Here is a 25,144-nt window from a genome sequence, read left to right on the forward strand (position 1 = left end):
TTTCAAATAATTCGAAAAGTGATGTGCTGGTTTTCTGATGAGATACGTGAACAAAAGATCCTGATAATTCCTTGTTTATTCTAGGTTGTTTGTTTGTAGGCAAAACAATTTTAAAGTTACATTCCATTATATCAAGTTCGGCAAAAAAAAAAAAAAATGAATAAAGAATTGATCATTATAATTTAACATCAATTATATATATATATATATATATATATATACATGCATACATACACATATATATACATATATATATATATATTAAATTTATTTATACAAACATTAATGGCTACATATGTGCATACATGTTTCTGTAATCACCCGCGTTCAGGGATTACGTCTTCAGGCCAAGAATTATTGTCGAAAACGCGGGTGATTACAGAAACATGTATGCACATATGTAGCCATTAATGTTTGTTTAAATAAATTTAATATACCTGCTCTGTTCACTCATTGAGCACTCTTTGGTAGACACATGTTGTTTCATTGGATGTACTTCTAGGAAACTAAACTCTACTGGCTATATATATATATATATATATGATGATTGCAACGTCTTGTCAGACGAGTGCCACTCCCTCAGACATTTAAAATCCATGAGCCCAAATGCCCGAGGGAGTATCTATACAAAGATGATGTTACAGAGTCTTAGCTTTGTACGACAGCGAAGTCTCTCTCTCGGTTCAAAATGTTGAGATCCAGCAATAAGCAAGAGCAAAATAGCCAGCAACAAATTAAACTGCAGACCAGCTTAATGCGGGTACTGGTCTCCCGCTTTATGTTTTTTTAAATCAGATTTGCTTCTCCTAGAAAGGTTGCCTTCACCACGGCTTACGGGAGCCCTCTCCACCCCAATACAGATATACACACACACAAATATGCACGGTGCTAGTTGGCCGTTGACCAAGAAAAAGAGTTCATTATATATATATATATATATATATATATATATATATATATATATATACATACATGCATACACACACACACACACACACACACACACATATATATATATATATATATATATATATATATATATATATAAAACCCTCCGCATCGCTTTATCGCAGGTCAATATATTTTTAGTTTTGAAATTACTAAGAAACGCAGAGAAGTGAAATTTGGTATAACACTGGGAGAGCATAACAAGGTGCCTTATTTCCCTGATTTTTGTGGAATTTGAACAAATATTTTGCAAGTTAGGCTAATTTTTCTATTTTCTAGTAATTTTAAGTGTATATCATTTCATTGAAAATGTCTCAAAATATATATTTTCGGTAATAAAACAATATTTTAACTCCATATTTCTATCTATATGAAATTAAGAACGTATCTAGTAACAATAATAACAAAAAACAAGAAAGAATTTCACATTATTTTGTTTAAGGAAATATTTATTTATCAACATAACTCCCATGCTTCAAAATCACTTTGAATAGCATCTTGTCAACTGATGATGTCAATCGACGGATTTGAGATGATGTGGTGCTATAGGTTAATTCCAAAATCTTCATCCAAAGTTCATCTTTCGACGAAAATTGATCATTTTCTTTATAAAATTTCATCTTTATTATTGAACAGAGCCGCTCAATTGGGTTTATATCTGGAGAACAAGTTGGCCATGTAATCAAATTTTCCCCATTAATGCTTAATGACTTAAGCTAGGGTGTTGTAGCCTTGACTGAATGGGATGGCGCATTGTCGTGCTCAGAAATTAATTTGCGGTGACGGGCCAATGGACGATCATCAAGCCAGGGTAACAAATGCTCATTTAAAAGTAAAATATAAGACTAGCTTGTCAGTTTGATATCTTCTGGCGCTCGAAATGGTCCAATTAGTTAATCACAGATTATTTCAGCCCAAAACATGACACCCCCACTTCCCTGTTGACGACAGAATCAATGAGGAATAGGGAATCCAAGAAGACTTTAAACTTTGGCCCACCAATCTGGTCCATCAAGGGTTGCTCTGGCCTCATCGGCGAAAAGAACATTTTCAAAGCTGGTTTTCGTGTATATCTGAGCTCAAGCCAGTTTTTCCTTATGTTTTTGTTTTAAAACCGGTCTTGCTATGGACTTAATTTCGTTTCAGACATTGCAGCGTGTATATCTGGGCAAGGAAGGGATTCCAACCTTGTCAAATATAGCAGCACCGTTGCTGTCCGGCTGCTTGGTAAGTTGATGGCGAATTTTTCTTACATCACGTTCAGAAAATGACTTTCTTGTGTTTTTATCTTTTCTTGAGTTAATGTTTGGATTTATAAAGACAATGTTCTTCCATCTCTTCCAAGCTCTCTGGCTAGATCTACCAGAGATAAACCGTCTGCAATGCCTGCAATAGAACGTTCCTTTTCACTAGCTGTCAATCGATCCCTTCTAGGCATGTTGGGAGACCTGAAATAAAGTGGTACACACTTAAAATTATCAGAAAATAGAAAAATTAGCATAAATTGCAAAAAATTTCTTCAAATTCCACAAAAAATCGGGACATAAGGCTCTTTGTTATGTTCTTCTAGTGAACCAAATTTCACTTCTCTGTGTTCCATAGCAATTTTAAAATAAAAGAAATATTGACCTGCAATAAAGCGATATATAGGCTTTATATATGTATATATATATATATACACACATGTATATATAGGCTTTATATATGTATATATATATATACACACATACATATATGCGATATATAGGCTTTATATATGTATATATATAGACACACACACACACGCGATTTAATACTGGTTAACGAATGTTTCACACTGCTATATTTAATTGGCATCGAAATCGGTGAAATCGTCTATTTTTTCAAGTCGATTTGTGGACTCATCACGGTTCAGTAATAAAAGAATTTATGTTTGTCATTTCTAAAATAAGAAGCAATTATTGTAGATGTTAACAGTTCCATTATTTAAAAAAAATGGTTCAGGAAGTTTAAGGAAAAATCCCGTATATTCCGTGTTAATAAATTCGATATAATTCTAAGTAAAATAATTCCTCGAACTAACGATATTATCATTGAATAAAGCATTTTTTTATTCAATTTTTCCACATTTAAAAAGAATATAATTGCAAAAAATATTTAATGTGATTTAAGTGATCACAATTTTCACAAAAATGTCAAATGCAATTATAAGATTATAATATTTTTATTGGGAGCGTGATCGTGTAAACCGTCAAAGATTTTTTTTCTAATGTTGAAAAAAAAAAAAAGTCCGAAAAAAATTGAGATCCAGGATCCTTCAAAAAAATTAATTAAAAAAAAGTGTTTTATTTTTTAATAACGATTTATTTAGACAATAATAATGGGGAAAATTCTAAATAAAAAAAAGAAATAAGACAGGCGTTCTACTCGCCGTATTCTATTTGATTATTTATAAATAATCGTTTTTGTTTATTTTTTTTTTCGATGAATAAATTGTCAGTGATTTTAATTAAATTTTTACACTGGGCCTTTACTTTTATTTAAAAAAATTATCTAATTTATATTTACAACACGTTAAAAATAAATCCAGTCATCATGTCAAAATTCTAATTTTTATTAAACAGTCATTTCAATATACATTATTTAATTGGAATTCATTATTGAGATGAGTATTATTTATTCATTTATTTATTACGAACTGTTATTCTTATCTTTTTAGTTGTTGTTTCACTATTCCTCTGACCTTCGTCAGGTGGTAACCGCGACGGAATTAGAACTCCGAATCTCCTAACTGCATTCTCAGCAATGACTGCCTTCCATAGTTGTTGTCGTCTCACCGCGTTTTTTGTCTGGCACAGTGGATTAGAAACGTTGAATCTCTACGGTTCCAGGTGAGAATTGTCTGAAGATAGCGGTTTCAATCCTACCCAAAGCCGGCCAGCCAAAAAACGCGGTGGGACGACAACAACTATCGAAGGCAGTCATTGCTGAGAATGCAGTTAGGAGATTCGGAATTCCTATCTCCTCGTGGTTACCACTTGACGAAGGCCAGAGGAATAGTTGGCCGAAACGTCGTAAAACAACAACTAAGAAAGATGAGGATAAAAGCCCGCAATAAATAGATTATTTAACATTTTACTTTTTTTACAACGAAATACGATTATTTAAATTAATGAATATTTTTATAAGTTTCAAAAATACAGAAATTAAGGTAAAATAATGTTTCAATTCCTCTATAAATTTAAAAATAGAATTGACTTCCGCGACATTTTGTCTGTTGTTTTGATTATGCAAAGCTGGATGTGTTACTATACTCTCGCGTTTGGAGGTCATTAAAGCTTTTTTTTTTAAAAGAAAAAAAAGTGTTGTTTTTTTTTAGTTGAATGCAACATCTTAAAACTTTATTTGACTCATTAGCTCTGAAATAGTCCCAGAAAACAAATAATAAACTTTCAAGGGATTTTTTTTTACAATGAATTTCATTATTCGTATTATTTGGATTCATCGGACTACTGTTCTAATCTTGAGTGCGATTTCACAACGTTTCGATCGATGTAACTGCCGACTTTTTTCATGTGTATCTTGTCGAACTTGGGAATGCTTCTGTCGAACTCGGTAATTTGGACGGAACTTCGACCGGAATCCTTTATTTATTTCACGGGGGTAGTGTGCTCTTGTTCTGTCAGCCATGACTGGATAGAGTCATTCGCAATTGTATTTTTCGGTCGCCCCCACTGAGGACTGAACCATCAATCTTCAGGAGAATATCACTTTTTACAATTTATTTTCTTAGTACTCTAACCACTGCGCCATAGGTCCTTGCAGACTGCGGAGAAAAAAATTGGAAACGAATTTAATTACCTTTTAAATTTAGCCAAACTTTCCAGTTTCTGACGCCGGTATAATCATTTTTTTTTCACGTATAAAAATATTTTTGTTCCTTAGAAAAGAAACCGGAAACCTATCAAAAAAATTATAATAAGCCAGCTTTCAAAAGCATGGGACCTATTAGTTTCCACTATTAAATTGCACGTACCTAGTTGTAGGTGAATAATATAAGGCGTAATAACCATTAGCGACGATGCCAAGTCAGCATGGAACTTTTCTATAAAGGGACAGCTAGATATAAACACCGTCCGGCCTCTAACGATGTCTACTGTAGTTTTCCGTTTTCTTTTTATTAGGTCAGACTTTCTTTAGCATGCTGACGAGCTAAAGTGGACATATGGAGAGTTTTATAAATAGTATCAATGAAACCATGGTTTATCCAAAAGAAGCAGTTTTTTTACAATAAATAATTTGCATTGTAACAACTTATACGATCACACAGTTTATTGATTTCTTTTCAACATACCTTGTTATATATATATATATATATATATATATATATATATATATATATATATAATTACTTCATTTACTCACATAAAATTAATATACGAAAGTATAGATTTATGCGTAAACTTTAAGTATTTACTTCAACAGTGCTCAATACGGAGGTAGAGCTAGTTAAGCCTGACGAATCCTAGAGTGGATGAAACGCCGAATATTCGGTGTAGCTTAATCGCCATATATATTTTATAAGCATGACGAATCCTAGAGTGGATGAAACGCCGAATATTCAGTGTAGCTTAATCGCCATATATATTTTATAAGCCTGACGAATCCTAGAGTGGATGAAAAGCCGAATATTCAGTGTAGCTTAATCGCCATATATATTTTATAAATTACTATATATATATATATATATATATATATATATATATATATATATATATATATATATATATATATACACGCACACACACACATATATATATATATATATATATATATATAGATAGATAGATAGATAGATAGATAGATTGGGGTGGAGAGGGCTCCCGTAAGCCGTGGTGAAGGCAATCTTTCTAGGAGAAGCAAATCTCTGATTAAAAAAAACATAAAGCGGGAGACCAGTACCCGCATTAAGCTGGTCTGCAGTTTAACTTGTTGCTGGCTATCTTGCTCTTGCTTGTTGCTGGATCTCAACCTTTTGAACTGAGAGAGACATTTAGCTGTCGTACAAAGCTAAGACTCTTAAACATCATATGTGTATAGATACTCCCTCAGGTATTTGTCTATTAAAATGGTTCTGTGGCGATGGAAGTCATTTTTGGGCTCATGGACTTTAAGTGTCTGAGGGAGTGGCACTCGTCTGACAAGAGGATGCAATCATCATATAGATAGATAGATTAGAAATAGGGAAAGTGTAGGGCATATACAAAAGAAGAAGAAGAAAAAATACAAAAGCAAATCTCAATACGAGATTCAAATTCTAAAAGCTGAATCGCTGACATTTTTAGCAGTTAGGGTTAGGATTAGGGTTAGGGCTGGGTTTAGGAAAAGGCAAAACATAAAAGATTAGTGAAAAGAAAAATAACCCCTTCTCTTTACGATTTTTGATTGCAAAATTGAAAGTAGACATTTCCTTTTATTATTTTTTTATTGACTTCTAATTTTTTTTCCCGTTATTTTCATTTTATTTTTTTATTTTTTTGCATGGAAATTCACTTATCGAGAAAATGGTTCAGTTTTGACGTAACATTCGAAAGAAAAAAAATGGCTGCGTCTAAAATGATTGAGTGGAACACTTATTGGAGCCGTTATAAACGAAAGGGTTACATATATTATGACGAATCAATATCTTTTTTTTGTTTCAATGCCTATAGTAGGTGCATTTTCCACCCCAGGATGGGTTCATAATAGTAAGATACATTTGGAATCTTTGATAAGAGAGTGAGTGTGTGTGTGTGTGTGTGCGTGTGTGTGTGTGTGTGTGTGTGTGTGTGTGAGAGAGAGAGAGAGAGAGAAATAACAAAAGAGAAAAAGATAGAGTATTCTCTTATACCTAATGTAGCGTGCTCCACGGGTAGATATCCGGCTTCTACTGAAATAGGAAATTTATGGAGAATATCAAATCCCCCGCTTGGAGATTAATATATAATGATGTTATATTTAAGCTGTGTATAGTTTTGTTTTGTACATTAATGTTTTTTTTAATTTTATTTTGTTGATTAAATCTTCAGACTTTTTTTATGTGGGAAGTGTTAATAATGCCCAATAGTGAGGTTAGTATGTTAAAGATAGCTCGTGCAATTTTTTGTGCGGCGTTGGATATTATGGGGTGCATGCCGATGTCTGATTTGTGGGTTTCCAGGGGAGAGTTACTTGGTTGAAAAACGTCTTGGGAACGCAACTAGCTCCCCGGGGGAATAACCGATATCAAACTATAAGCACATGGAAACAGCAACAGAACGGATCGATATGCCGTCGGCTATAACTGGGTGGCATGGGTCGCTTCTTTTCTTCATTGCGTCGTTACAGGCATTTTTCCATCGTCGGCATTAATAGCATGCTGGAATTAAACGCTTATATAAAAATAGCGAACAAATGCATTTTTATAATAATTTATTTACGCTTTAACAATGAGGAGCACATTTTTATAAAGACCAGTTGAAACCTAGACGCATGCTATATCGCGTCCGTTTGGCCCCAGAATGCGAGTTTCAATTACTTTTAAAACAATAGAATTATATTTAATTTTCTCTTTCTTCATTGAAAGAGAGAGAAGGAGAAGGAAAGAGACAAATAGAGAGAGAGAGAGAGAGAAAGAGAGAGAGATAGAGAGAGAGAGAGAGAAAGAGCGAGCGAGAGAGATATGTTTCATCGCCCATATTTGTTTTTAATATTAAAATGTCAACATAGCTTAAATTTCATTGTGCACTGGATTCAAAAACATCTGCCGATCTTCATGTGCCGACGGTTTTAACCTAAAAAAAACAAAACAAAAACAACAACAACAACCTGTCCTCACTGAAATGTGTGTTCTCCTCCACACAGTTGCAGACCAAGTTAGGCACAAGGTTAATTAATGTAGAAGTCCTCAGCTACCTCAAAAGGGGCTTCTTTCCATTGTTCCACATTTTGTTATGATAAGGCGCAGTGATATATATATATATATATATATATATATATATATATATATATATATATATATAGTAAGTTATAAAATATATATGGCGATTAAGCTACACAGAATATTCCGCGTTTCATCCACGCTAGGATTCACCAGGCTATATATATATATTATAACTTATTACCTAGCTCTACCTACGTATTGAGCACTGTTGAAGTAAATACTTAAAGTTTAGGCATAAATTTATACTTTCGTATATTAATTTATGTAATTAAATTAAGTAATCATTAAGTAATCATATATATATATATATATATATATATGTATATATATAACTACTTCATTTAATCATATAAATTAAGATACGAAGATATAATTTTATTCGTAAATTTTCAGTATTAACTTAAACAGTGCTCAATATATTGGTGAAGCTAGGTAGTAAAGTATGAAAATATATATGGCAATTAAGCTACACGAAATATTCCACGTTTCATTCTCGTGAGAATTCGTCAGACTATATATATATTTATATATATATATATGTGCGTGTGTGTGTGTGTGTGTGTATGTATATATATACGTCGATTGTTTAAAGTAACTTTCTATAGACATTAATTTTATATGCAGAAATATTCCTTGGAGAGAGAGAAAGTGAAGGACACGAATCAAACGCACGCATTGCCATCCATCCCTGAAGACAGGGCAACTGTCCACTAACAGTCATTTCCCTTATTCTGTCATTAGTTTTTCCGAACTTGTCCCCGGTTCTGTCACAATAACACTTGGACGTGAGTTTTATCGGATAATTCAAACTATTGTTTTGACGTATTTCCTTTGATTGCTGATTCCATCTCTCGGGGGCTTTTGGCTGCTCCTGCTTGAATTTTCTCCGTCTGAAATACCTTTGTCATTTATGCTTACCGATTAAAACAAGTTTTAGTTGAATCATTTTTGTCAACCGAAAAAAAGGGCGTGGGCCTGTAAATTCAGCCTTGGCCGTTCGTTCGAACTTTCTCAATAACTACGCTATGGAATTTTTTGAAAATTTTCACAAACATTGAACATGATATGAGTAAAAAAATACAGAACGGATTTTCCGGGAAAACTCCGATTGCACCCACCCTTAGGGGGGGGGTTTCGTGTTAAAATGGCTAAAATGTACACTTTTGTGCTTATTTAAAAAAAATTGATGCCTTGGATTTTTATAAAACTTTCTGAAAAGTTGTAACTAACTGATTTCTATATAATTTTGTTGGCTATACTTCGCGATAACTCTTGGGTGTGTCCCATGGGCTCTTTTAGGGCTAATAAAAACACTCCATTTTCGGGACTATTTTACCATATTTGTCCAAAATTTTCTGTGTATGTCTGTTTAGCAGTTTTGCATGGTGCTAAACTAAAATTAAAATATGTTAAGGCTTTGGGGACTTTTAGAACTTAATGGGGGGGTAAATGATAGACTTAGCCATTTCTTTTTTTTGCATAGTGCAGAACTGAAATTTACATATGTTAAGGCCTAAAACTGCACCGTTTGTTAATTTTCACCAGGATTTGACGTCCCGTGGCGATTTTGGGGGCTTAATGGAGGTGAGTGGGGGGAGATACATGCTGAACTTAGTCATTTTTTTATGCCTCGTTCACTGTGTACTCACAGGGGACCATGTATGCTTCACTTATTATTTTTGATCTCATAGAAAGATACACGTACTTTCTGAACAAAAAGAGAACTTAGGTATCACTTCCAACTTTCCTTATGTGTATCTTGTCGAACTCTGGAATCTTTCTGCCAAACTGCATAAAATTCCGAAGATGGAAAGCAAGTTCTCATTCTGTAAGCCATGACTGTATACAATTATAAGTAATTCGCAATTTTATTTTTGATGTCGTCCACACTTAGGTCTGAACCTTCAATCTCCAGACCTGTGGCGTAGTTGATAAAAAAAGTTGGAACAATTCACCTGTAAAAGTGACACTCTTCTGGAGGCTGACGGTTGAATCTAACTGAAGGGTTCCGTTCAAAATTCTGTGTAGATTTCGCGAGTTCAACAGAAAGATTCATGAGTTCGATAAGATACATCCGAAGAAGGTTGGAGGTAACATTGACCGAAACATTGTGAAAATGACACTGAAGATGAGAACAGAACTTCGTATAGTTCAAGTAATACGATTAAATCAATTTTTCAAACGTGTATAATGTTGCCAAAATTCGCAGTGTGTTACGTAACTGTGTACACGCGTGGAGAAGAAAAACCGCTTTAAAATCCGGAGTAGACAAAGGCATTTCATTTATTAATAGTCGGTCTACGACAAGCTAGGAAGAGAGTAAAAGTAAGGCATACGATTAAACATGGACATATGTATACGTATAAAACATGAATGCACATGCTATTTATGTAAGACTAAAATATCAAAACTTGCCTTTTTTGTTAAGGAAAATGCTTTGAAGCCGATGTTGGCTGTAGCATATGTGGCCAGCAAATGAGAAAAAAAGCTGGTTTTAATTCTGGATCACGTGTTAGTACGAGTTATCACAAAGAATGGTGTTCAGCACGAGATTTTTTTTGGGGGGGGGGGTGTCATAGCTTATCAAGCCTCGGAGACTACTCAAGGACAAGAAGGAATTAGTGTTAGGTAAAAGTAGAGACAAAATCGTGATCAGTCATGGTGGAACTCACATAGAGTTTAATTATATGAGAGGACGACTTAACGAGAAGTTATCTGCATTAGGCTTGAAAACTAACATGATATCGTCAGGTGAGAAACAGTTCCATAGTATTGGGTTCCATAAACGAACAGTTCTAGGAAATAAACTCTGCTCATGGAAATGTTGTTTAGTTTTACAAAGCGAGAGAAATTGTTGGCAGTTGTGGTAGGTAGACGAGTATTGTTGTCAAGGTAGAAAAAAGGTACGCTTAGAAGTTTCTCCCCAAATGTGGCATCAGTAGTACATCTTAAGGACATTTGTACAGGTAGAGGATTGCTACAGGAATGAGACACTTTCTGGGGCGGTAGAATGATCCCCCTATTTTCCCAGTGATTTGAAGTCAACATTATTTAACATGGTAGAAGGGGTCTAAGCTTTCTTCCACTGGGAATAAAACCAGTCTAGAAAACAATTTTTCCTAAAAAAAAGGGAGATAACTCTAGAACCAATCTCCCACAAAAAAGCGTTGACATACAAGAAACGAAAAACGAACCAGCTATGATCACAGTGTCTGTTGGTCAGTGTTTGTGCGTATGTGTGTGTGTGTGTGTGTGTGTGTGTGTGTGTTGATATGATAGGACATTTTAAAAATGAGATCAAGCTGGTTTTAAATTAACTTGGTCGTAAATAGGTTTACCGACTCTTTGAATTCCGTATTTTCAAGGGAGATAAATAAGATTAAATTGATAGTAAATATTTTAACAGCCGTTGATTTGTTTTCGGTTGCTTTACGGCTCTCTTATACAAACACCATTCCTTTAGAAACAGTCAGGTTGAATAAGCACAATGGGACAACTTGGCGATTATCCTTCATTTTCTTTTTTTTTCTTTCTTTTTTTCTACTTTTTTGTTCATTCCTTGTTTTTTTTTTTTTCGTATTGCCTCCCTTGTTTTTCATTCTTTTTGATCGTCCTTCTTTTTCTCGTTCGTATTTCTTTTCTTGTGTTCTTTAGTTCTTTCTTCTAATCCGTTGTCTATATCTTTATTTTTATTTATCTTTTATCTTTTGATTCGCTATTTGCGTTAACTTCTGCTTTCTTTATTCCGATTTTTCTTATTCTTTTTACTTCATTATGTTCCAGTTATATCTACATTCCCCCTCCTCCTTCCTCTTCGTCCCCTTCTACTCCCCTCCCCACTTCGTTTTTTTTTTATTTAACTATTTCTTCTCTTTCTTTCTTCTTTTTACTCTCCGTCTTTTTTCTCCTACCTTTTTTCTCTCGTGTTTCTTTTAACCTTTCTTCTTCTTCTTCTTCTTCTTCTTCTTCTTCTTTCTCTTCTTCTCCTTCTTCTTCTTCTTCTTCTTCTTCTTCTTCTTCTTCTTCTTCTTCTTCTTCCTCCCTCTTCTTCTCTTCTTGCTTTCACTATTATTTATCTCCTCCTTCTTTATTGATTTCTTCATTCTTTCATCATTTTTCGCTTTTATCCTTTTCTTCGTCTCTTTCTCCGCCCCCCCCTTTTATAATATTTTCTACTTTCTTTATTTCTTCTTTCATTTTGATTTCATCTTTGCATCACTTTCTTATTTCTTGAATGTACGGTATGGTTTTTCATTCTTCTTCTTCCTCTCCTCCCCCTCCTCCTCATTTTCCTCCTCCCCATTGTTGTTGTTGTTGTTCTTGTTCTTCTTCTTCTTCTCTTTACACGCCAAATTTAGTTATATGAAAAAAGAACAAATCCGATCATCCTCTATCACCGCATGATAATTTATTATATATATATTTTCCTTTCTTTTTCTTCTTCTTCTTCTTCTTCTTCTTATCCCCTCCTCCTCCTCCTCTTCTTCTTCTTCTTCTTCTTCTTCTTCCTCTTCCTTTCTCCTTCTTTCTTCTTACTTTTTCTGCGGCTTCTCTTTCCATTTCCCGTCTAGTTATTTCTAAAAAAAAAAAAAAACAGAAAAAAGAAATCATCCCATCATTCCTTACTACACCCTCTAATCCGTTCTCTAACACCACCACCACCACAACCACCACCACCACCACCATCAACATTATTTTTCATAACAACGGCTCACATTGTGCAACTTCAATTCGAGATTTTTTTTTTATCTGTCGATATTTCTTTGCGGCGTCAATTCGTTGCATTCAATTGACCATTTCTCGTTTCCCTTCCTTTTATAGCAAGCAGCTGCTCGATCATTTCTAAATAGCAATGGTGTCAGGAGACTCTGCTGCACTCTGTCCGGCCCGATGCACACTAATGCAGTATTTGCAGCTAAGAACGAAAGACGCACAAGTGTTGACTATCAGGAAATTTCGTTCAGGATTTACTGATAAAGAGGACAAAGCCATTCTGACTAAGGGAACAGCGGACTTTACCGATGAGTTCGGAAAATGGCCAGACCAATTGGATATGGATTATTGGAAATGATTTCACCTGCAGACTGTGGAAGGAACAGTGTACCAAAATATTAAGGTTGATAGAAAGAGATAGGGTCATAGAGAGAGATATGTTTGGGAATGACAGTCAGCGAGATATATATATATATATATATATATATATATATATAGAGAGAGAGAGAGAGAGAGAGAGAGAGAGGGGAGGGGGGAAGGGTAGAGAGAATCAGATAGAAGAGGAGAGAAAGAGAAAGGAGACGAAGGTCAAAAGACATTGATTTGCGAAATATGAATGTCTACTAGACACTGTCCTCGAGTCTCTAAGGTCTCTCTGTACAGGGGTGTGCCAGAACAGCCCGGCATGAGGATACTTTCCCTAGAAGTAAACCCTGACCAAATATTCAAAATCACATAGTATCCGCTGCCCAAATAAGATATCTTCACTATGAATAACTCACATTAGCTTTTACGAGGACTGGTGCACCTTCTCCAAGTGATATTACCTCAAGTAATAGCACAAAGCTGGATACTCCACCAGACTAGATAAATTGTGTCCTGGGATCCAGTAAGACCAAGAGACGAAAACGAAAGATAAACTACAACATACGAAAATGGTTAATTGGGGAGAGGAAAATTATGTTCTAAATTTTTTTACTAACTCAGTGTTTGAGAGATAAAGAACATTAATGGAACATTCGAATATCTATGTATTTCATATAGAGTTCAAGTGTTAGCCCCAGGAAATGGGCCTCTTTTATTTCTGAGAACTTCGACTGAAGTAAAATAAAACAAAAAATGGATATATATGTACATATATGACAAATATATATAAACATGTTCTTCTCTTATGATGCATTAAGCTTCGAAATATTATGTAACGAAATTTTTTACGTATTGATTGGGTGATCTATTAGAGTATATTAAACATTCTACTTCAGTCTAATATATATATATACATATGCATATATATATGCATATATATATATACTAGCAGAAGTACACGTCATTGACTGGGTTCAAAAACAGCCTATAGAAAATGGACTGCGATTGAAAGTATGATAGGTTATAAAAAGGAGGGGGTTGTAAACAAATAGGTTTTGATACTCAAAAATTTTACCCTAAGCAAAATGTGATGAAAGTAAAGATAATTTTGCGAAAATATATTTTTTTATATCAACTTTGTTTCCATTCGTAGCCAAGAGTGACCAACAAAATGATGTTTCCTTACAAAGAGAAAATGTTCTATATATAATAATAATATAAATATACAAGAAATAAATGTTACCATAGTCAATAAAAGGTACTTTTATGGTAGAAAATACATTGGTTTGTATTTTTAAGTAGTTTGTAAAGAAAAAAAAAAATTTTAATTCGCGAACCGGTTAAAAAAAAAAAAAAATGGCAGCGACTTTGAAATGGAGAGCCCCGTTTTCAGTTTGAAGGAGAGGCACCTGAGCATTCTGTATTAACAATTAAAGAGAGTTCCGTCAAAGTAACGAATATTTAAAAACATATTTTAATGTTTTCCGTTATTTTGTGCTTGAGGAATATTCGATTATGGCATGTGTAGTTTATATAAAAATTCATTTAAGTAGTTATCGCCTCAAATTTCGTTTTAATTTCGGTTCGCTGAAATTATTTAAAGTAAAGAGCATTAAAAATATTTTAAAGCAAAAAAAAAAACATGAACTGAACTTTTATTGACTATGGTAACATTTATTTCTTGTATATTTAATTTTTCGGCTAGTCGTTTGTTGGCTTTTCTTCTAAACACTCTTACTAAATAATATCGACGAAATATCGAAAAACAAAGCAACAAAAGCAGTTTTGAAAAATAATGAAGCTTTACTTACTTAAGTAAAATAAAAATTAAAGCAAAAATCGATATAAATATGAATAAGAAGAAAATGGCGCCCTTTTCAATCAGAACAGCTTCGTTTCAGTTTTAGAGTATGTAACAGTGTAGTATTGCGCCGTCGGATTCAGGGTCGTACTATTGTAATGTAAAGAACACGGAGAAAGGGTTGTAATCAACTGAATTCCTTCTCGTACACTGACAAAAAGAAAGGTTAAACAGATATGTAAATAAAAATAAAAATAAAAAGGTTATGTAAATGCTTTTAAAAAGCCACGTAATCACGTGAGCATGATTTTTTCCTTCTTTTGACACGATAAAAAGTAAGGTTCTTATTTTTCCTTATTTATCTATTTTCGCAAGAGTGCTACGTGCAAGTGGAGAAGGAAAAAAAACAGAGTTATGCAAAATTTGTGTCGAGAATTGTCTAAAGTTCCGACTTTTTTTTTGGCTTTGATTTTAATAAGAACGTGAATTTATGAGGTCAATTTATTCGACACAATATGATTCAACTCAAAAAAATAAATAAAAGCTAACGTGATTAAAGATTAAAGTTAAGGTTTTATTGTGGACCCTCACCCCTTTAAAAAACCTTGTTAAACTTTTTGACATTTACATTCTATGGGGGTCACGCGCGAACGAACACCCAATAATTTTATTATACGATATTTCTTCAAACTGAAACATAATTATCAAAGTATGCTTACGCAAATAGATATGAAAAGTTTTTGTTAAAGTTTGTGCCATATTTCCATGGAGTACCGGCGCAAACGCAGACCCCTACAATTTTATTATACCATCCCTATTTAAGTTAAAACATACTTATCAAAGTATTCATATGTACATCTATATCAAAAATCCTGTAAACGTTTTTTTTTGTCATTTTTTATTTCCATACTTTGGGGGCCAGACGCGAACGCAGACCCCGCAATTTTTATGAACCACCGTTCTGTCAGATCAAACATACCCATTCCTGATCCTCGATACATCTTCTATCATTATATGTAACCAGTTTTTTTTAAAATAGTCAACCATATAGGAGCATATTCCTGACCAGACACACACACAGACGTTCAGCTTTATATATATATATATATATATATATATATATATATACTATAGAGAGTAATAGACCAAAGTCTGAAAGAGCAAAGCCTCAGTTAAATGTATTAATATTTTAAAGGTACTGTACTCTGTAACATAATCACCCATTGAGGAGCGTTAGAACTACGCTAAGGTAGCTTTGTATTCCCAGGTGACGCCAGATAATCCAAGGATGTAAGATAGAGAAGATAAATATATATATTTTATTTCATGTCAAAATAGATATTGTTTTAAAACCAGAGAAATATATTTTTACGGCTAAAAGTTGATAACAGGAAATTTCACTTAGAACCTTGTCTGGCCTTAACATGAACCCAGGGTCGGGTGTCAGAATTGACATCTGTCCTTGAAATTGGTGAGAGATTTTCAGTGTGGGAACGGTGCCCACCCAGGGACCTGGGGCTTTCGATTTCGTGGAGATTTCGTGGCGAAATCCTATTGGCTGGGGAGAATTTCCACCCCATCCACTTACCTTACTATATATACTACTGTCGGCGAAAATTAGTCAGTTTCAGAGAAGAGCGAGAAGAGTTGAGCCAGAGAGAGTTTCAGATCAGAGTAAAGAGAGAGACGTGACCCCTCCCCACCTCATCCATCCGTCGGTCGCTGTCTGTGAAGAGAGTTGAGACTTTGAAAAGAACTTACAAAATCTGAATGAGAATTGTAAAAACATTTGTACATAATTTTATGCAAACTAAACTTTTGTAGATAGATTACAATCGTTTTGTCTTTCTTCCTGCCTGCCGTTTCGATATTCGCTTTCAGCATACCAGATTATGTAACAACCTCCGAGGAGACTAGACGATACGTGCCGAGATCCAGTGAAATATGAGTCCTAGCCACCTTCTCGAGGGAGGCGTTAACGCTCGGAGTATTGCAGATATATGATAAACTCCATAGGCGTAATTACATTAGACAATGTTAATAGAGAGAATGAAAGAGTAACCATTGGGAAATATTAATCGGCTTCAGTGGGAGAAACATGAGAAAATCGAATTATGTGTACGATCGTTTCGGAATCGATATCCATTTATTCAGTTAATATTTACACAAAATATATTGAGAAATACATATTTAAAAATATCGTTTCCTCGTTAGCAAAATCCGGGATGTGTCCTTAATTAGCTGAAAAAAAAAACGCAGACGACAAACGTGTTGTTGACCAGTGTCAGATAATAAATTCCTCTTATATAAATTTCTTCACATTCCTTTGATTGTACTTAATCCTCTCGTGGTGACATTCATCGTCCAAACGACAATCTCTAAAAACCTTATCCTCGAGTGGACATCTGGTTTTAACTGATTGGTATGAAAATTTAGATATATTACAATATATATATATATATATATATATATATATATATATATATATATATATCCCATCAACTCCTATATAATCACACACACACACACACACATATATATATATATACTATATCAATATATATATATATATATATATATATATATATTTATATATATATTATATCAATATATATATGTATATATACCATAAACTCCTATATTATATATATATATATATATATATATATATATATATATATATATATACACCATATCAATATATATATACCATCAACTTCCTGTATTTCCTCTTATAACAGACAACACGCTATGCAACATACAAATATCTGTGCGTGATGTCGCCAAGCTAATCAAGAACCTTGATTCCAATAAAGCAACTGGCCCTGACGGCATTCCAATTATAGTGTTGAAAACGCTCCAACCAGAACTTCCCCCCATACTTACAAAACTTTTTAAGCGTTGTCTTAAGGAGAATTGCTTTCCAACACCCTGGAAAACCTCATCAGTATGCCCTGTATTTAAGAATTCAGGTGACAGGTCATCCCCCTCTTAGTACAGACCAATAAGTCTCCTGCGTGTCATGAGTAAGTTGCTGGAATCCATATTAAATAAAGAAGTAACCAACCACCTCAACAGAAATATCCTTCTTAGTGACATGGAATATGGTTTCCGTTCTGCTAGATCTACAGCAGATGTGCTAACGGTTATATCTCATAGGATTAGTGAATCTCTCGACAAAGGCTTCTCTTCAAGGGCAATTGCTCTTGACATATCAAAGGCATTCGATAAGGTATGGCATAAGGGCCTACTTCACAAGATTTCCAGCTACGGTATAACTGGAAATGTTTTCTCAATTGTTAAATCATTTCTCTCTGATAGACTCATAAGAGTAGTGGTTGATGGGCAGAAATCAGAGGCCATCAATATTAATGCTGGTGACCCCAACTCTCTTCCTGATCTACATCAATGATCTCCCAAAACACATACTTAACTCATTAGTTAATATCTATGCGGATGACACGACCATCTATGGCAACACATCAAAGGCCGTAAATGACCAAGTTCTCTCTGATTCTCTCTCCTGTGATCTTGAGCACGTGGTACAATGGGGGAAAAGGTGGTTGGTTTCTTTAAATGCATCTAAAACCAAACTTCTATCTTTACATCATCAAGACTCTGATCCCCATCTGACATCAATTGAAATGGACGGCTCTCGTATGGGGAGGTTCCATGTTGTGACACGCGTCTGGGATTGACCTTTACTTCTGATCTGAAATGGAACACGTACATCGAATCTGTTGCCAAAGTCGCTGGAAAAATGGTGGGTCCTTCTATCGCTCCAGCAGATATCTCATTGCTGATGCAATTTTCTATCTATATAAAAGCCAAGTCCGTCCAAGGATGGGCTGGAGCTGCTAAAAACAACCTATGACGCCTTGACAGACTACAAAATAGACTTCGTAGCCTAGTGGGGGATGCCCTTTTCTCTTCCCTGCAACCTCTCTCCCACAGAAGAGACGTTGTGAGCATGCATTTGTTTTATCGTTATTTCCATGGAAAGTGCACGTCTGAACTCCAATCTCTGCCCCCCCCCCTCGCCAATCTTTCACGATAAACACCCGTCTAGCTGAAACCACTGCCAGTAATTTTCCCCATTCTTTATCTGTGCCTAAATCAAAACGTAGATTCGATGAATAAAGCTTCTTTCTTAGACGTGCACGCCCGTGGAGCTCTCTTCCGTTTGCCTGTTTCCCACCTGGCTACAACTTCGATGTCTTCAAGTCCAACATAAACAAATACCTGATGAACCGTCCCCTTAAGTAAGACACTTTATCAAATCCCCATTACTAACGATTACTACGATATTGTCTCATTGATTACTGTATACGCAATAACACTTATCTCCGAGTGGCTTCCGGGCCTTGATAAGTGGTGACCTCCATGTAATATATATATATATATATGCATATATATATATATATATATATATATATATATATATATATATATGTGGTGTGTGTGTGTGTGTGTGTGTGTGTGTGTCTTTTGATTTACGACAATCGGAATAGCAACTCTCCCGATATATTTATGACAACGAAAAGAAAAGATTATTCAAATTTCTTTAACTTGCATCAATGGAAAAACAATTTCAAGCATTATTTACGACATTGATAAAACCAGCTTTCACACGAGAAAAAAAAGAAGAGCATTTACTTCTAAGTTACGATATTGAGAAAAAAAATTCGTTCAAAGTTTATTTATGACATTGAGAAAAAAAACGCCGCCATATTTTATTTATGACGTCAAGAAAACTAACCTTCAATTTTGCCTTTGTAGAAAGTGAATGTAAATGTATCATTAGTGAATTGAAGAATTAGTATTAGTACCATTCAAACACTACCGTGGTTGAATATATGGTTAAGTAGCAGTTTTAGTCATTTATAACTGCTTTAAAGCTTCACTGCTCACTCATTTTTCGACCAAATTTCAAACAATTATTACAGTTTATAGATCACCTTCTCAGCTATATTGTGAAAAAATTTTTAAATTTTCGTTAAGTAAAAAAAAATTATGATGGAAGCGCAAAAATATGTAAGGAGGTGAGCGACGCTTTTCATGACTGGTTGCTATAGCAACCGCGTTGCTTCAGCTACTAGTGTTGCTACTGATTCACCGCTGTCGCTAAAAGAGAGTAAGTAACAAGTAGAATGATAGAATGAAAGAATGAAAGGAAGATAAATGAGGAGATTTTATTGAAAGCAGACGAGTGCCGTACATTGATATTACATATGTGTTTATGGAGGCGAAAAAAATAAAACTGAAATTAAACAAAGAACAAGTGAATTTATTGGAATCCTAGAAAAATCATGAATTACAATAGAAAAAATGCGAGTATGAAAAATAATATAATTAAACTAAAACACAGAAAAGTAAATGACTAGTTGTTTAAACTGGAAAAGAAAAAGACAAGATATTCCAGTAAAAAAATATAATAAATTTATAACTTAAAATATTGCAGCATTAATTTTTTTTTAATTCCTATTTTACATTATATAGTCAATTCTTAATGCTACAATATTTTAATTTATTATATTTTTTATTAGAATACCTTGTCATTTTCTTTTCCAGTTTTAACAACTAGTCATTTACTTTTCTGTGTTTTAGCTTAATCATATTACTTTTCATGTTCGCATTTTTCTATTGTAATAAGGGATTATTATTCTGACTATAAAAGTATTGTGAGTACAGAGAACTATGGTTTATTAGGATTCTAAGGAGGTGACGGTGGCCAAGTGGTTAACGACACGACTGGTGTTTAGAGTGAGCCAAGTTCGAATCCAGTTCGTTCCACAAAAAACACATTTCAATTAGGATTTATTAACCTTCTCGTGGCGCCACTCGTAAGTATCGTATGTCTTCCTAGAATACAGAATTTTGGAAGATGCAAAGACAAGTATACTTTATTATAAAGTCTTGATAATATTACCTTGACGCATTACATTTATGTTGTGGAAAAAAAGTGAATAGCTGCCGTATTAGTATGATAATTCTGCTCATAGGATGTAAAAATTGCTTGTTTTTTTTGTTGTTGTTCAGCTTGATGTTTGTATAATAAACAGACTATATACCAGTTCTGCCCTGCATTGAACACTCTTTAATAATCATGTGAGATTCATTGGATTTACATCTAGGGAACCAATCAATACAACCATTATATATATATATATATATATATATATATGTATGTATATATATATATATATATATATATATATGATTGTTGAGCTGGATTAAATCCGACGATATGAAATAAAATGGAGGTGGAAGGACCTGGATACTCAACGTTTCGCCCGATTTATGCGGGCTTCTTCAAGAGGGATGGTCATTGACGAGAGAGTCGGAGGATTGGGGCTATATATAATGATGGGGGAGAGCAGCGTGTTTTCCTTATATAAATTAGATGTCATATGTACATGTATATACATTTTATGAGAGAAAAAAAAAAACTAAATTAGAGTAAACTAGTGTAGTGGATTGCGTCTAAAAGATAAAATATCGTAGTGAAAAAAAATCATTATATATAGCCCCAATCCTCCGACTCTCTCGTCAATGACCATCCCTCTTGAAGAAGCCCGCATAAATCGGGCGAAACGTTGAGTATCCAGGTCCTTCCACCTCCATTTTATTTCATATATATATATATATATATATATATATATATATATATATGTATATATATATATATATATATATATATATATATATGTATATATATATATATATATGTATATATATATATATATATATATATATATATATATATATATGTATATATATATATATATATATATATATATATATATATATATATATATATATATATATACTGGCAGGAAGACCCGACGTTGTCCGGGATTGAATGATGATCAACGAATATTTCACATTCCTATTGTCATCGAAATCCATGAAATCTCCCGGGAAGGAAGCTTCATATGCCTCCATGCTGTAACTTAGTCAAAAATATATGTTGTTCTACATTGCACTCTAGAGAACCTACTATTTCTTTTATAAAAATATATTATATAAACTTCTTTCCAGTTAATAAAAAAAATATAAAGAAAAAAATTATGTGCGGGGTTTGAACCTACATACCACGTAAATTTTTAAATCTTATAAAATTCTTTGCAGTTATTGAAAAAAAATTAAGAAATGTACGTGCAGAGTTTGAACCTACGGACCACGACATGCAACAAAAAAGAAGAAAAAAAAAGGACGCTATCAACTTATCCAAGGGAGAATTCTCACGGCACGTTATTCTATCATTGTTGCTAAGCGACGACATAGAAAAAATGGTTTTACCGATGTTGGATAAATTAGAACAACTGTTTCGATTATCGATTATCGGCAATTACCGAGGGTATCCTAAGACAAAACTTAACTAAGATCACTTGACTTGTATAGTAGAGTTCTGTAAATTTTACAGAAAATCTGCTCAGCCGTTTCGGAGTCTATAAGGAACAAACTCACACACAATTGAATTTATATATATATATATATATATATATATATATATATTTATATAGTTATCGACATACAGTCCTGTTTCGTTGTATCACAACTCATCAGTGCCGCTAGACTAGCATCTCTTCATAGCCAAGGATTGAACCTAGAACCGTCGTGCTGACAGTCGGCAGTTCTCCCACTCGACCATGGAATTGACGCCCGTAAATAACTCGTCGGATTGTCTATTTAAATAGACACCCGCCACCACCTTTATAGTGCTCAAATCGCGTGTTCGTAAACAAACAAACAACGAGCTTCGCATTTTCAGCCAATTAAGTAGCGGGTGAGATTATTTACGACAGTGCTCTACCAAAGAGGGAGGCTTAAAATATATATATATATATATATATATATATATATATATGCAGAGTAGAAAGATCAAATTGTCTCCCTAGAGAAGAGGACATGATTCCATTTCCGTTTGATGTAAACAGGCTTTCTTCTGCTGTTGCAGATAATCTACTAGTTGGCCAGTTGTGTAAAAATCCCAAGAGCGATATGAGCTTCTATCAGGTCTGAAAGTGACACAACGTTCAACGAGCGAGACCACAGATGCGCCGCTGTATAACACATGCTCTCTACCGATCCAAGTTATGACAACAGAACCATCGCCAGCACCCTACAAAGGCATCCCTGGATTGCCACAAATAAACATGGACGGTGATAAATAAGAAAAATTTTTATATGGGAATATTTTACGTTAAACCGGCCAAGGGAAATAACAACATCTCAGCAAATAATTTCTTCTTTAAAAAAACAATTTTCTTGTCATCTGGACATACAGTTTACTGGTAGAGCATTCTACGACTGACGGGTGTGTCTCACCATATTATTTTTTTTTCTTATTAATGAGTTTAATTTACGATAAAATAAGAGGTACAATTCCTCGTAATATATACTATTCACTAGAGGACTGATTCTATAATAATACATACGCAATCTGCATAAATTAAAATATCATGTTTAAGCGTATTGTACGACCAAGCAAGCCGAGTATATATATATATATATATATATATATATATATATATATATATATATATATATATATATATATATATTAGCAGGAAGACCCGACGTTGCCCGGGATTGAATGATGATCAACAAATATTTTACACTCCTACATTTTTTATTGTCATCAAAATCAGTGAAATCGCCCGGGAGGACGCTTCACATGCCCCCATGCAGTAACTTAGTCCATATATACGTTTGTATGTGTGTTTATTCGTGCTTGTGTTTGTGTATATAATTTTTAATAGTAACTATTTAGGAAAGCATTAAGATATAGATTTTTTTTATCAATAAACAATAAACTATACTTATTGTGCAAGATTTACTTATTTTGATATTTAAATCAATATAGCGTCCTCCAATCGAGATCGATAGATATGCAGAGAGATCGATGTGAAGAGGTCGGGGAAAAGACTAAGATATAATGATATGATTAGCGTGAAACGAGTGAACAATTTTAGAGTAGAGATAGAGGTTAGTACTGAGAGAATAATACAGCGTAATAAAATAGGAGAGAGAGAGAGAGAGAGAGAGAGAGAGAGAGAGAGAGAGAGAATGAGGTAGAGAGAAAAAGAAAAAAAGAAACTTAGTAATAACGTGTATGAAAAACGAGAAGACTTAAAATTACGCAGTAACCTACAAGTAATTGGTTATGGGTCCTTCGTTACCAATCTATAAGGTTCTCGAGGCAGCTCACTCGTATGTGTGTGCGTCAGGGTGACGCTAGAAGCTAGAAAATCACCATATATGCTAACTATGTATCTGGTACAACAAGTATTTTTAAAAATATATAGAGGAGTACAAGAAGGCGATGGCAATGCAGAGAGCCGGGTGTTGAAATGATGTGACGTATGAACAAAACTGGGCACAGGAAAGATCTTGTGGGTTTTAATTTTACCTCTGCATGTCCATTTATTTTTTCGAAAACAACGACAAATTCAAATCAATAAACACAGACTTACTGCCTAAGATAACCAAAATAGTTGTGGTCTTTAATATTTCGAGAATACCATCTCTTTTATAAACACATGGACAAAAGAATGTTGTTAAAAATGGAAAATATCGTAAAAACGGAACCGGAAGTGAGATTGGTTGAGCTGTAAAGCAGAAATAGAACTTAATTTGAAATTAGTTCGGTATCTACTCATTTTGCTATATGCATGTACTGATGCATAAGGTTCAAATTCTCTCTGTCAGTAGTTACTCTATATCAGCCATATCTAGCCCCATTAATAATAAAAAACAAAAAAAAAGTGCAGACACCTTTCGTCAACGATAAAATTTCCACCACAACCCACAAAGCCATTCATAGTAAAAAACCGAAAAAACAGCAGGCGGTCTATTATTGAGAATAACATTTGGAGGATCTTAGTAATTGTTTTTTTTTTGTCCTTTGGTGTCCAACTCCCCACTGTGAATGAATTTGTAAAAAAAAAGCTTCATGTATATAATAAAATACTGTCGTTTCATCTTTAGCACGTGTAGACTTAATATCAACATTTTAATGTGCTACACATTTGTTGCAAACTATTAATAGTATTTCCTAATGCGTGTTTCCCGAACACATACCCACATTTATTTTACATAGAAATATTGTTACATTTCATGCGACCTGTATTCTTCTCAAAACCAAACTTAAAGAAAGTAGCAATTACTTTCACTTCCTATTCATTTTCTCCTCATACGCACCTCTTTCACACTGGATTTTTTCTTAATTCTTTAAAAAACACCGATAAAAAACCTATATTATTTCATTTTAACTCCCTTATTATCTTCCTCATAATATATAGACCTTCAAAACAGAATATATTCGCTTCATACCAGAGAATATGGAAATACCGAATCACATAGTCCGATCG

The 25,144-nt window shown here is 33.9% G+C and overlaps 1 protein-coding gene across 3 annotated transcripts in view; it reads right to left on the reverse strand.

The window, feature by feature from the left end:
* Positions 1-25,144, reverse strand: part of LOC145252576 (uncharacterized) — a 442,445-nt gene that overhangs the window by 188,096 nt on the left and 229,205 nt on the right. The window contains exon 2 of one of the 3 annotated variants that reach the window (XM_080112223.1): positions 1,423-2,396. The exons of 1 other annotated variant lie outside the window; for it this stretch is intronic. In XM_080112223.1, coding sequence (XP_079968349.1) covers positions 2,261-2,396 — 136 coding nt within the window. In that variant the 3' untranslated portion in view covers positions 1,423-2,260. Of the gene's footprint in view, positions 1-1,422; positions 2,397-8,272; positions 12,466-25,144 lie in introns of those variants that run through there. One more of the 3 variants, XM_080112226.1, reaches the window with a different exon arrangement.

This window comes from Euprymna scolopes, chromosome 29 (assembly GCF_053919585.1).
Source record: "Euprymna scolopes isolate OS-2025 chromosome 29, ASM5391958v1, whole genome shotgun sequence".
NCBI classification, from domain to species: Eukaryota; Metazoa; Mollusca; class Cephalopoda; order Sepiida; family Sepiolidae; genus Euprymna; species Euprymna scolopes.